Here is a 13,337-nt window from a genome sequence, read left to right as displayed (position 1 = left end):
AGATGATGAAAGTTAAGAGGTTCTTAAGAACAGGATGGACAAATATCTACTAAAAATGACACAATATCATTGATATATATTCCTTAAGACAAAAAGATCATTAGAGGTCACTTACAGCCCTGTGATCCCATATATGTTATTTGAAGATTCAAGAGTAATATCCAAAATTTCAGTTCTTATAGAGAACAACTTAACACAGTGAGAACCAAGCAAGAAATGAACACAGAATGCAACACAGAATGTTGGAGAAAAACAAAATATAGACAAGAATGGCAGGTAATTGTTAAAAACAGATCTGAGGGTACAGAAAATGTCTGAATGCAGATTTGAGTGAATCTGCATCTGCAGACTGAATGCAGGATACAGAAATATTATTAGTACTAGGAGCTGCTGAAGGTAGATGTGGTTATCTCTAGCAATATACTAACTGAGTGCAGGACTCACAAAGTAGCATTTTCTTGTATGGTTTTGACCTCCACCAGCTAGTATCCTCCCAAATACTCAAGCATGGTTCAGGAGTTAGCATCGGGGAAGACTCCAATAAGCGATTTGAATAGAGGAGACATTTAGCTGTGTGAATTCAAGCCATGCTATTCCAGTAAGCTTCAGGGCCAGGGAGTGGTTCCTGGCTCCATTTAGTGTAGCAGGGTAGATACGCATGTAGTAGCAGTTTGATTATTGGAAAGCAATTGTGAGAAAACGAACTGTGGAAATTTGGCTTCATGTTTGTCAAGGGAGAACCTGAGAAATTGGTCAGCCAAATCAATAGACAGTACACTGAATGTCTTGGAGAGTAAGAGAGAAGGATGGGTATTTTACAGAGGTATCATCAGTAAAGAGAGGAAAGGTCATCAATAGCAAGCCAGTGTGGAAGTGTGTTAGTTACAGAGTAGTACTCAGAGAACAGTAGAGCAAATTTTTCTATAGTGAATGAATGCTTAGTAATGGAATAGATACAGGCAGACTGTAAACGGTCATTTTCCAAACCATCAAGCCGTTTCTGGAAAAACCTGCAGGATCTCAGTACGTGCAGTAGAAGTAAAGAAAATACCCCCAGCCTCACAGTCACTAGGAGATCACAGATATCTGTGGGCTACGTTGTGCTGACACATTTGTTATTCTATAGATAGGGAGAAAGAAACCAAGGTAATGAATAGATACTTTCAGAAATATCCAGCTGATCAGCCTGAATATCCAGTGCTTTGCAGGCATCTGGCAGTCTGGTGGGGCATGCTGTTCCAGCAAAGCTGCAGCTTCTTCTGAAGCCCTATACAAATTTACAAACTTCTCCAGTTCTAGGTAAAGAAAACTTCTTAGTTTCTTGCTGAAAGAAAGATGTGCATATACAGTAACCTTAGTAAAACAGTAGAAGAAATTTTTTTCCACTCTGTGCATCTGCTCACAGGGTAAGTCAAAATATAGTAACAGAGCAGTGGCACCAGATTTCCGTTTGTGAAGCATGATGAAGGTAAGACTGTAGTCTCCTTTTCCTCTGAATTTGTCCACTCTGGAAGATTATATAGTATGTTCTTCCAAGGTTCCTTTAGTGCTATTGAAATGGTGCTGTCTGGACCCTGGTAAAATTTTGGCTTCATATTTGTCCCTGTACCCATTCCAGAGCATAGCTCCTACTAACTTACAAAATAAAGCAATATTTTCACATATGGGACTTAATAAATTTACACCTACAGCCACAATCTTGTTGATAGAGTCAACATAATCTGAAGCCAACAGCAGTAGAAAAGTGAAATGGGCTCAGGTAACCGTTTGTAGTCTGGTGTTTATTTTAGTCTGAGGAAGAAGGTATTAAAGAATATGCATGTACATCCATGGGTTCAGACCGGGGCTTCTTCATAATCACTCTTTTTTGTTAGAAAATAAACAGTTCTAATTATTACCTTAAATATTTAGCTAATTAAATTCAAACATTTTTTATTTGTATTGTTTCTGCTATTTCATTAGTATGGCATTTCTGTCTGTTCTTTCTGTCACAGTAAATTCAACTTCTTAGCCAGGCAAAGAAAACAATATTGTTCTTATGTAATTAAGATATTGACTGTAGAGCAAGACCACAGAGACAAAATCTAGTCATGGTATTGGTATCATCAAAGGAGAGATGATTTTAGTGTAATTAAGGGCATGTATCTCTCTCAAAGTTTATCAAGATTAAGGCTGAAATACTTAATCCTCTTCATATTTTATGGATATGAGTGACCATGTGTAGGTCACTTTCTTCTATCCGTGCAGACATATTTCAAACTCATCTTGAATTTCCAGAGACAGCATAATGTGACCCCTCGGTTTCCAGTGTGATTTTACAATTAATCTAGCCTTAATCTAATCTTTCTGTTGCAAGCAAGAACATGTGCTTTGGATATTTAGTAATAAAACAAGTTTAAAGACTTTAAGAAAAGCACATATTTCAGCCCAAGTACAGGAAATCTCTGTATTGCTTCAAGGATCAATTATAAAGAGAAAGTTTAGCTGTCTTGAGTTAGAGTCATGTTTGTTCCCTGAAATTAGCACAGCTTTCCAAGTGCCAACATAGATCTGTTGATATCTGTAGAGTCAGCTGACAGCCCATCAGTTCAGGATTTAGTTCTAAAATCTTTAAAAAGTAATAATAATGCTGCTAGGCATGAGTTTCTTCAAAAAGAGGAAATCTTCTATTTCATATTTTATTTGCTCAGCTTCTTTGTGGGCACTTCAGTATGTTTGAAATTCAGCTCGGTAGACACAGGTATTCGTCAAACAACTGGCTAATTGAATCGGTGGTTAAGTAACCCTAAGTGCTGAAAAGCTTGATTGATTTCAGTCATTATTGTTTGTGAAAACTAATAATTTAGCTGAAGGATATTAAGTCTTTGCTGTGACACTTTGGGTTAAAGAGCTACCAATGATATAAAGCAGTCTTTTCTTTTTTGGATCCTTGATATGAGCCCAATCAGGGTTCCTCTATCACAAAACCACCACAAATAAATCAAATGCATTTTGGCACAGTTTGTCGTCTCCGCTTAGCAAATGTATGAGACTAAACTGACACTGATCCTTAATCACCTTTAATCCATGGAGGGGGAATGATCCTACCAGGGCAGGAGAAAGGTCATTGGCAGGATCATAGGGAGAAACTAAGTTGGCAGTTAATTTCATAAACCTGACCTGGGAATAAATGAGGGCCTCCATTTTCAGGTTACTCTGTGGAACAATGTACGTAAATATGCATGTAAAAAGTTAGGATATTTTAAGAAGGTAATTATCTGTTAAAAGCATGATAAAGTGGTATTTCTGTGTTAAAACTTCATTTTCACTTTTAAACTACTATTTAGGATAATTATATAATTAACAATATATCTTTCTCATGATGAAATTCTAGTAAGCTGATTATGAGTTATGAGAGTTATCAGCAATTTGGAATGAAATAAAATGTATTAAAAATGATATGGGGTTCTGCAGTTGTCTCTAATTAGCTTGTCCAGTTTCTGTAGGTTTGCAACCACATTTAATGTTTTGGGTTTTTTTTGAGAAGTGCTTTTCCTTAGGTTAGAATTTTTTCGTAGTTTCTGTGCGAAAAAGCCCCATGAAATACTAAGGAGTATTTACAGAGGCCCTCATCCTGCAAAGACTGATGATGTGTGCTTCAGTTTCTGTGCTTTCTACTGACCCAGGCCAGCTAAAAATGGCTTTGAACTTTTAAACTAGATTAACAAAAACAGAATAAGCAAAAATTATGGCAAGAAAAGCTGAAGATCTGCTGTATTTTCCTCCCGTTGTAATCCTAAACTGATTCAAGACTAGAGTTTCTAAAATCTTTGAGATCCTCTCTCTGAGGCTGGAATCCAGGACTTAGAGGTAGAGGGCTTTGGCCATGCAGGCAGAGAGCGAGAAAAAAAGTGAACTTTTTTCTTTTCTTCTCAAGTATCTTCAGCAAAAGATTGGAGTTTCCATATCCTCCGTGGCTGGAGATATCTTCCTGAATGAAACCTCCGTAAGCCAGGATTTAGGATTCAGCCATGGTCTTGGTATTTTAAACTGTGCTGAGTAAAGCGGTGTCAGTTCATTGTGTTGGTTTCAGAAGAGGATTCTGAAGTGCTAATTTTCATTTTCGTGAGAACTTAGTTCTCGTTTAGGGATCTGAATATCCAAGTTACCAAAGGAACCCATATATTTGGTGTTCGTCTTATTTATAAATCTCATCGTGGTAGTGCTTTGCTGGGATTTGCTAAGTGCTGAATGTTTTCACGATTTAACACTGGTTAAATTCCTCCGTCAGAAAGGAGATGGAACTGTCTTGCTTTCAGCAGACAAAAAGTGTCAGTTGAGCAACTTCCAATAAAGCTTATACAAACATTGATTTACATGCCTTTATTTTGTGATAAGATCAGCTTACTTCAGCTGAACCAAATAACAGTTATAGATTGATTGAAGATATAAGTTAGGTCAAATTACAACAAGGTTCTGATCCTTCAAATATTTAACATTGTCACTTTAAGTTGCTATTAAAAGCAAAGAGGCAGCAGATGATACTCAGAAATGAATGTGTGTTCAGGATTGTGTCCTCGCAGCCTTTTGCATTGGCTTCACTAAGCCAACTTGAAGTAATATTTTAAGTATAACAAATACAGTTTTCTCACAAAGAAGAGCTCTGAATTTGGATATCTGCAGTGAAGCCCTTAGGTCTGTTTCTGATGTATTCTTCACAGGATAACTTGGAAGATTTTGCTATTTGCTTACTGTAAAATGCAACTTCTAAGTGCATTGGCCTGTAAATTGGCCAATAATGGCTAATTCTAAAGGGTTATAGTAAACTTATTGGGCTCTGTAAATTTAATTATTGTTAAATGTATTTTTCAAGTATTAATTAATAGTTATATTTAAACAATGCTTTCCACTTCAAGTATTTTTAAAACGATCTACAAAAACTGTGTCATTGTTAGAGCAGCCTGAAGGATGCTTTTAAAATGAGGAAACTGAGACATACAGATTTTGTAATTTCCACCATGTCTCAGGGGAATTCAGTGATAGTTCAGAAAAACTCCAAGCCTCCTGACCTTTCATCCCACATTCAGTTTTATCTTTCACATGTAATAATTTTTAAGAATACTAACTTCAGTCTTACTTTGCCTTTACTAAGACCCCTAAATTTCTCTCTTCACTGATCAGTGAGATATAGTGGTGAATGTCTAACATACTGAAGCTAGGTATTCCCTCCTCACTCCTAATTTTGACATGAACGCCAAGGTCACAGCTGCGATACAACTTCTGTACGGCCTCAGATGGGAGCTTGCTTGTTCGCGCTGGGGCTCCTGCAGGCTCCTGGACATCCTTTATTTTGCGCGCTGTGATTTTGATGAGGTTGCTACATCATTCATGACGTTAAATAAGTGGGCCCTGTGCTGCATTTTATATTGTACCTGAAATCACGACAATCCACTAGTGAACACTTTTCCAGGTTGTAGTGTTCTCAATAACAATTCTGGGACCTTTTCTAGAGGCTTTCAGCTGAAGTAAGCATTAGTACTTGTTTGAAGCCCTCCCAGAGGCTGTAACACCAGGTAACAAGCACTGCCAATGTAATCTCACAGGACAGACTTCCTCTGCCTCGCCTGATAAAAGATTTCAGTGGCCGTTCATTTTGAACGTCTCAGCTTCTCGTTGCCCAGTTTGCAGCCTGATTTTCAGAGCTGCTGACATGTTCAGAGCAGTGATCCCTGGGAGCCCATTGAAAGCAGCCCCTCTAATTATGCACAAAAAAGGAGCAAATTTTTCCAAGTTACTTTATTTGAAAAAGCAGCTCAGTATTCATGAAATACGGAAACAGAACAACGTTTTTTTGAAAAGGAAAGAACTAAATATTCAAAAAATGCCAAGGTTACCAGAGTATAGCATTAGAAAATTGCAGAAGGATTTCTCCCTGAACTTGTGACTTAGCTTTTGAGAAAAATATCTTTTCTGAAGAAGCCCAGTTTGACAAACCATAGCAACAAGAGAGGAGCAAATCATGGTTCCTGGTCTATAATGGTATCTCTTTCAGTATAGCTTTCCACATCCATTGAACATTTTACAATGTAATGTGCATTAAAGTGAAGACATAGACTTGGGATTTCTGGGCTTTAAAAAAGATTCTTGCACTGTATCCCATAATATTCTTATAGCAAAGGTTGGGGAATATGACATACTTGAAATTACTGTTGAAGACATTTGTGACTGTTTGGAAAATGGGATTCAGGGAGATTTTTGAAACTGGAAAGAGATTGCGAGTGGGGTTTTGTAACAGTCTTATCTTCATTCCTTTACCATTCAATAGTTTTGTTATGGATGTGGCTGATGGAATACAGTGTGTGTTTACGAGTTTACAGATAATACCATACTAGAATATGCTGTAAATATGCTGTAGAGGGACAGGATCAGAATTCAAAATGGCCTTCACAAAATAGAGACGTGGTTGAGGGGGGACAGGCAGGGTGAGCAGAATGCCATCATTCCTGAAAGAGCCATGTTGTTCTGCTCATTAAATTGATTAAATACAGGATGGTAAATAACTGGTTAAGTAGCAGCACTGCAGAAAAAGTTTCTGGGAATTTAGTGGATCACAAGCTCGTATGGGTTTAAATGTTGTGTTGTAAAGCGACAGATAAGGTTTTGGTAACTATAAAAAGGGGCATGTGGCTGAAGGAGCTCTAGCATTGAAGAGAGAGCCGCCCTGTAGTATAAGCTGAAATACTGTGTCAGTAAAAATCAAGAAATATCACTGGACTTCTTCCAGTCCAGAAGCCGCTGGAAGTATCCAGAGGAAACCAAGCAAGAATGGTAGAGAACTGAGCAAATAGTACTTCTGAGGAAGGATTGGTGGAAGTATAAATTATCTGGCCTTCACAGGTATTTGCCCTAAGATAATGATATTAATTATTTCTACTATTAGGGGAGCTTAGGACAACGCGCTTAGATGTGAATGTCCACACAGCAAGTATGTATGCTTATCAGTTTCCTGTGGCAGTAAAGTTCATAGTTAATTGCATATGACATTTTAAAAGTACTTCCTTTTATTGTTTTGCATTTTAATGTACTGTGCTCTAAGACACACAAACAGTGTATCATAAAATATCATAAAACATGATGATAACAAAAGATCTTTAATTCTACTTCTTGGATTACTTTTACACCATTCTCAGTTTTGCAATATCCCACAGAGGTTGGGACTGTTAATATATACAGTACTTCAGATCTTGTCGTATTATGTGATTTATATAACAGCATTTCAGAATTTTTTATTAACACCCTCCTGTTCTTTATGCAGCATAATACCCGATTTGATTGTATTTTTCACTGAATATGCATATGGCCAACAGCTAGCTTAGGGGGTTCTGCATTTCTGAATCACTTCACTGCATTGATTTTGAAGCTTATGAAAGAAAAGAAGTTTTTAATTTTGATTTAATTTAAATTTTTGTACGTTGCTTACCATTTCTTGAATCTGAATTTCATTTGCTAGTGCATTGATTTTAACCTCTCTACTTTTGGTATTTCTCACATTTCTCACTGCCTGGTCCTACTAACTGACCAGCACTGTGTCATGCAAATGTTGCTAATTAACTCCTCACACTTTGACTGGATCATTAAGAAATAAATAACCCATGACTTTCATATGAAGCTGGGCTCGAATCTCAGGCCAGGATTCATCCCATTTCAGTTTAGGGACATAATTCAAGTTGGGCTACTTAAAGTCTAAGAGCTCCCTGTATCATCAGTGAAAAGAGAGTCATGTTAGGAGATGCTTTAACTCACCTCAGAAATGACAGAATCGCTGAGTGTGTTCGGTGACTATTCACAGGTTTCGGTAATAACCACTTCCCACTCAAAAAATATGAATGATGAATCTAGATGTTATTCCTTGCTATGAGGAAAACCAACTAATCTAACCTGACGCTAATCTATTTTCTTTGCTTCCAGACCAGTCCTTAATCCATTACAATCCTTTCCTTTCATTTTACAACTATAAATAACAGATTGGTAAAATGTTCTTTTCCTTTGTAAAGTCAATACCGATTAGACAATATTTCCTACTCTTCAAGCCTCTGGCAGGGGTGGTTCTTATGTGATGACACTGTTATCAACTTAACTATTCTGTATTTAAGGTTCTTTAAAACTCTTAAATGTACCTTTTTGCCCTGATCTCTAGTATATTCTTTATGCTTCAGCATTACCACTACTTGATACCTTACTATCAGAAGATCAAATGTTTGTATTACCAGAAAAAGAATGCAGAGGATAGAAACCTCCTAAATGTTTTGAACAAGAAGGGTGGATGCAAAAAAAAAGGGAAAATCATTTGGCTTCCAAACAATGTAATTACCTTCTTTAGCTAGTCCCTTAGCCTGTGGTTGTCTGTTAGACTCACCAAGTCTATTGCAGGCCTCTTGCTTCTCATAAACATAAAGAATATTTTGTTGTTTATTTTTAAATCTTTTAATGTTTGTTCTTGGAAACTTGCTATTGCTCTTTGCAATTTCCTCTTACTTAACGCCTGCTGAAGTTTAAGTTCCTGTTTATAGGCTTCCCTAGGATCATGTTTCCAAAATTTGAAGGATTTCTGTTTGGTTGAAACAGATTCTTGAACCTTGCCATTCATCCGGTTTAGCTTAATCCTGCCTTCCTGATTCCCTTTCTTGCACAGTACACAGAGACCTTTTAAAGTAGCTTTGTTATTGCCTTCTTATACTTTTACTTTTAGGGGTTTTGTAACTAATCTAAGTTTACTAAGTCTGTGAATTCCACTTCATTTCTTATTTTGACAAAAAACACACCAACAACTCCAAACTATGACTAGAAGCGACCAAGAACGTAAGATAAGACAGAGGAACTACTGAGGTGGGAAAAGGCGAGCACACGACAACTTCTGCTCATTTTGCCCATAGTCCCATTTTTGCTCCATGATTGAACTGAAAACAGAGAGCTGCACACAGAATCACAGTAAAACTGAATAAACAGATATGTGTCAGGTTCTTCACTGAGGGCCAGCAGTATTTTCATCTCTGTCTGTCATCTGCCTGCTGTTGCTGGAAGGTAATGGCAAAAGCTCTGCTGACTGCAGGACCACTATCCACTGTACCTGGCTAACCATAACCTCATTTTGGACTGGAAATTAAGGGACCTGGCATGCTACAGTCCACCTGTAATGGGTTTAGGGGTACAAGTGGTGTTGCTGCAGGTGCCGTACCAAACCCAGGCGCTTGCACTTAGTGCTTTGTGGAGTCTTCTCTAGCCAGAGTAGACTAAATCTGTCACCGGAAAGACCAGCACTAAGGTCTTTCTACTGAGGGTAGCCAAGACTGTTCTCCAGTCTGACACTGAGCAGTGCTTTTGACAGCCAGATAGTTTCATTTACAGGTGGCATTTTTGAGCGTGAAAGTCATCCTTTTCGCATTAGAAACAGGAATGGATCTGAAACTGATGAAATAAGTACAGAACTCTTGATTATCTTTCATGCCTCTCATTTACACTTTCCTAAACAGTCTTGAAAGGTATAGTCTTCCTAAGATTTGTACTCTTCATATATGAGTAGTGTCTGGAGCTGAACTGAGGAAAAGATCAGCTTGAGGACTTGATCTCAGCAATGCCATAGATGGACAGACCTTTGCTGGATGCACCATCTGCCACACAGGATTAGATGACCTGCTAGATGATACATACGAAACTGCACACAGGCCCTTTGGTCCAGTAGAATACGATCAGACCGGCAGATTTTTGCAGGATTGGCTGAATTGTCCAAATAGTGTCACATCTGCAACCCTTTCTTCTTGTCTAGGAAAGGAAGAACCTTACACTAGCTGTATTTGATGTTTAATTGAAAAAGACAGAGCTCAGCAGGTGTATGACTAACAGAATTGCATCTTCTTTGACTGACTCAGAAGTAGATACTACTTTCTAGGATTTTTTTCACTTGAGAGCACTGGTTTTGTCTTTTAACATTTGCTCTCTGGAACCATCACTCATCTCTCCAGTGACGTTCTGTTTCCTTTGAGCATTGCTGGAATTTATCCAACTTCATGTTTTGATCACCACCAAAGACCTATGTGATTGCCATTTCCTCCTCTATCACACATTGTGAGAATGTATTACTCTCATCTCTTTAGCAATAGCAGGTCCAACACTATTGTTAACTCTTTGTGTGCAAAACTTCATTGGTTCAAATTTAAAAATTGACAAAGTCCATCAATCTTTTCTTGTTTTTCAGGAGAGGAATCAGTATTTTAGAATATTTCAGGGAGTCTAGGACCTGGAAATTTAAATGATTTAAGCAAATGGTCTCTGCTGATTTTTCAGATTCATGAGAAAGGAGGCACAGAATGTTGTCCTTCATTCCCAGGTTATGAATATTTGTGTGATTCAACAGGCATAGAGGTTTCAGATTCTAATGACAGGAGAGGCGTAGTCATCTTATTCGCACGATGAGATGACTGGTCAGGAAAAAGGGCAAAGGAATAGCTTATTCTTGGGATGTGCATGTTTCTTCAGCAAAGCACTGAGGTCAGGAATGGATGGCCCCTAGTAAAACTGGCTAAGCCTGCAAACACCTGCTGAAGGACTTCTCATTACCTGTGGTCTCAGTGCAACACTGATTATCGTCTCACAGCTCTTCATTCTGCAGTTGAACATATGTGGGCATCATTCGAGCAGTAGAGCAGTAGAACTTACAACCTAATAGGTGTAAGCTAGTTCAAGCCCAAGTTATGGACTGAGTTCTGGCTAAGCCTCCATAGATTTTGTTGTAACAGAAGTCAGGCTAGATGGACACAGTATGATTCCTCTGGGTCAAAATAGCTAAATCTATGAATTTTTAGGCATCAAGGTAAACTGACCTCCTTTTCAAAAGTGCTTAGTTCCCACTGCTACCTAATATATATGGCAGCTGCCAGATCTCAAAACCTCATAAAATCAGACTGATTTTAATTAAGTGTCCAGTTGTTGGACTCAGTCATTTATGTTTCTGAGAGGTTAGTGTTCAGACCAACTCATGTACTGAACCATCTGTAATACATTGCATTCCAGCAAGGTAAGACAACTGGTTTCCAATTCTGCTTGGGAAGTGTCATCAGTTATGCAGGACTGCAGGTCTTAATGATTTGTATTTGCCATCTTTTTTTATTATTTATCAGGTTCAAAACTTGAAACATTTTCATACTAAAATGCCAGTAATAATTTAATGATTGATTATATCTTTTAATGAACGCATGTACTTCAGAGCCCATTTTAAAAATATATGCCATTCTAAAAATATGTGGTGTAAGGTAATCATCAAAGTTTCTTCTGTAGACAGGGGAGAGAGGCAACACCAGGGCCTGATTCAAAGGTGTGCAAGACAGACAGATAAAATCATGTTCCACAGGTGTCTTTCTCTTTCTGTTAACTATGTAAGGAGCATGGGTGACTTGATTTAGTTTGTCTGATTTTTTGATGATTAAATTAAGTGAGATAAATTCTGCCATTTCTGCCACTGGGATTCTTTTCAATGGGATTGTCAAGATGATGAGTACTGTAATTGAATTACCTGTTTGCAAGATTGGGTCCATAAAGGTTGTAAAATATTTGCTGTGTTTTTACATTTTTGCATGTTTTCTTTTTTGCAGCAAATATCTTGTATATGGCAAGCCAAGAAATGATGAAGGTTGTGGAGAGAGACAGTACAACCATAAAGCAAAATTTAAAGAAGGTAACTATTTAATCTTTGGCGTTTTCATGGGAAGCCCAGTTACATGGAGGAAAATACTGTTAGCTCTGTGACTGAGGGTGGAATCTGATCCAGGATATTTTCACCCTGACATCAATTAATCTGCCAGCCTGATTTTTCCATGGCATCAAAACATAATAGAGAAGAATCAGCAAAATGATTAGATCCTAGTATAAGATAAAGGTATAGAAAACCCTCCTAGGAGATTGTGGCTACTGCTGTACTGGTGAACTAAACAGTTCCAGGGACCTTCCTCCAACCCTGGGCTTGATTGCCTGCACGGGTTTATTGTTGGAGCAGATTCTGGTACAGTTTTGGTGAGGACCAACTAGCATTTTCCCAATCAATTCTCAGCCACAGTTCCAGAGTTGGCACAGGCCTTGAACCATTCCTAACTGGAAGCTTTGATGTCGTCACTCCATTTCAGAGGCTGAGAAAATTGAATAATATGGATGTGGTCGGACTATTCCATATGTCCTAAAAGCCAGAAAATAATCACATTTAATATACTACTGTTGATGTAGCCTCTGTGTGAATAAATAGTAAGTATAACTTGTATGATTCTGCTGTGTTTTCTCCCTTCCCTCCATTCTTTGTATTAGCCCTGTCTTTTTACTGGGAGAATGATTCCAGCACTTTACACTGGCAGAGATTTTCCTCAGAGAATTGAATTTTCTAGGACAGAGGTCCTAGATCTCTGTAAGATTACTTTGTGTCTCTTAAATAGATACAGAACAAAGTTCACTAAATAAATCATTCATTCTTTTGGCTGAAAATGAGTTTATTTTTACTTAACCCATTTGCCTGCTTTGCACTTCTAAAGGTACATTCAGATGTACCTAGTTTGTGAGGGATTAAAAAAAATTAAAAAGCCCTCACTATAGGCAGTTCATGGTGTGGGCTTGGTGCTACTTGCCTGTATTTTAGCAGTTACTCAGTTGTTTGGCTATTATAAGTTACAACTTTAAATCGTAAAAGCGTATTTCAGTTCGTATTTTTAAAAAAGAATTAAAATAACAAACATGAGCACTACACAGCACTAGGCATGCATAGTTTTTTAACATTCTTTTTGCAGAGCATTCAGAGTTCTCCTCTGCTTAAGGAGGAATCTCAGCAAAGAAAATGAAAGGTGGATCTTCTTCTTATCTTAAATAAAACTTGCTTTTTGGACTATGTGGGTCCAAAGTCCATCCGGCAGACACAGCCAAAGACATGATAGGAGGCAACCTACAACGAAGAGTCCATCCAGGAGACAAATGCCTACAGTGTAGGTCTGAAGTCCACCTAGGAGACAAGGCTGGAGACATGCTTCAGCAGCATAGCTCAGGGGGGCTGAAATGGCGGCTTCAGCTTGGGCAGGGGTGGGAGAGGCCCCAAGGAGGACCTCAGGAGGACCAGTAAGTCCTGGTAGTGCCCTTGGGGCCCTGATGCTGAGTGCAGGACTGCAGTTTACTATGTGATTAATCAGGGCACTGAAGTGGAGTAACAGTTTGCAGGATCAGGACTTCAGGTGCTTTTGGAAATTTTACTTTTAATCACAAGCCCATGCGCCTAAAGTTAAGCATAAATGCTTCACTGGATCAGGACAATAATGCTGGTTATTAGGTATAGC

At 38.2% G+C, this 13,337-nt stretch overlaps 1 protein-coding gene across 1 annotated transcript in view; it reads left to right on the top strand.

The window, feature by feature from the left end:
• LDAH (lipid droplet associated hydrolase) overlaps positions 1-13,337 on the top strand; it is a 121,123-nt gene that overhangs the window by 93,587 nt on the left and 14,199 nt on the right. Inside the window, exon 6 of the mRNA XM_062573179.1 lies at positions 11,625-11,707. Coding sequence (XP_062429163.1) covers positions 11,625-11,707 — 83 coding nt within the window. The remainder of the gene's footprint in view (positions 1-11,624; positions 11,708-13,337) is intronic.

Source organism: Rhea pennata, chromosome 3 (genome assembly GCF_028389875.1).
Source record: "Rhea pennata isolate bPtePen1 chromosome 3, bPtePen1.pri, whole genome shotgun sequence".
NCBI classification, from domain to species: Eukaryota; Metazoa; Chordata; class Aves; order Rheiformes; family Rheidae; genus Rhea; species Rhea pennata.
This window is presented reverse-complemented; position numbering and strand designations above follow the sequence as displayed.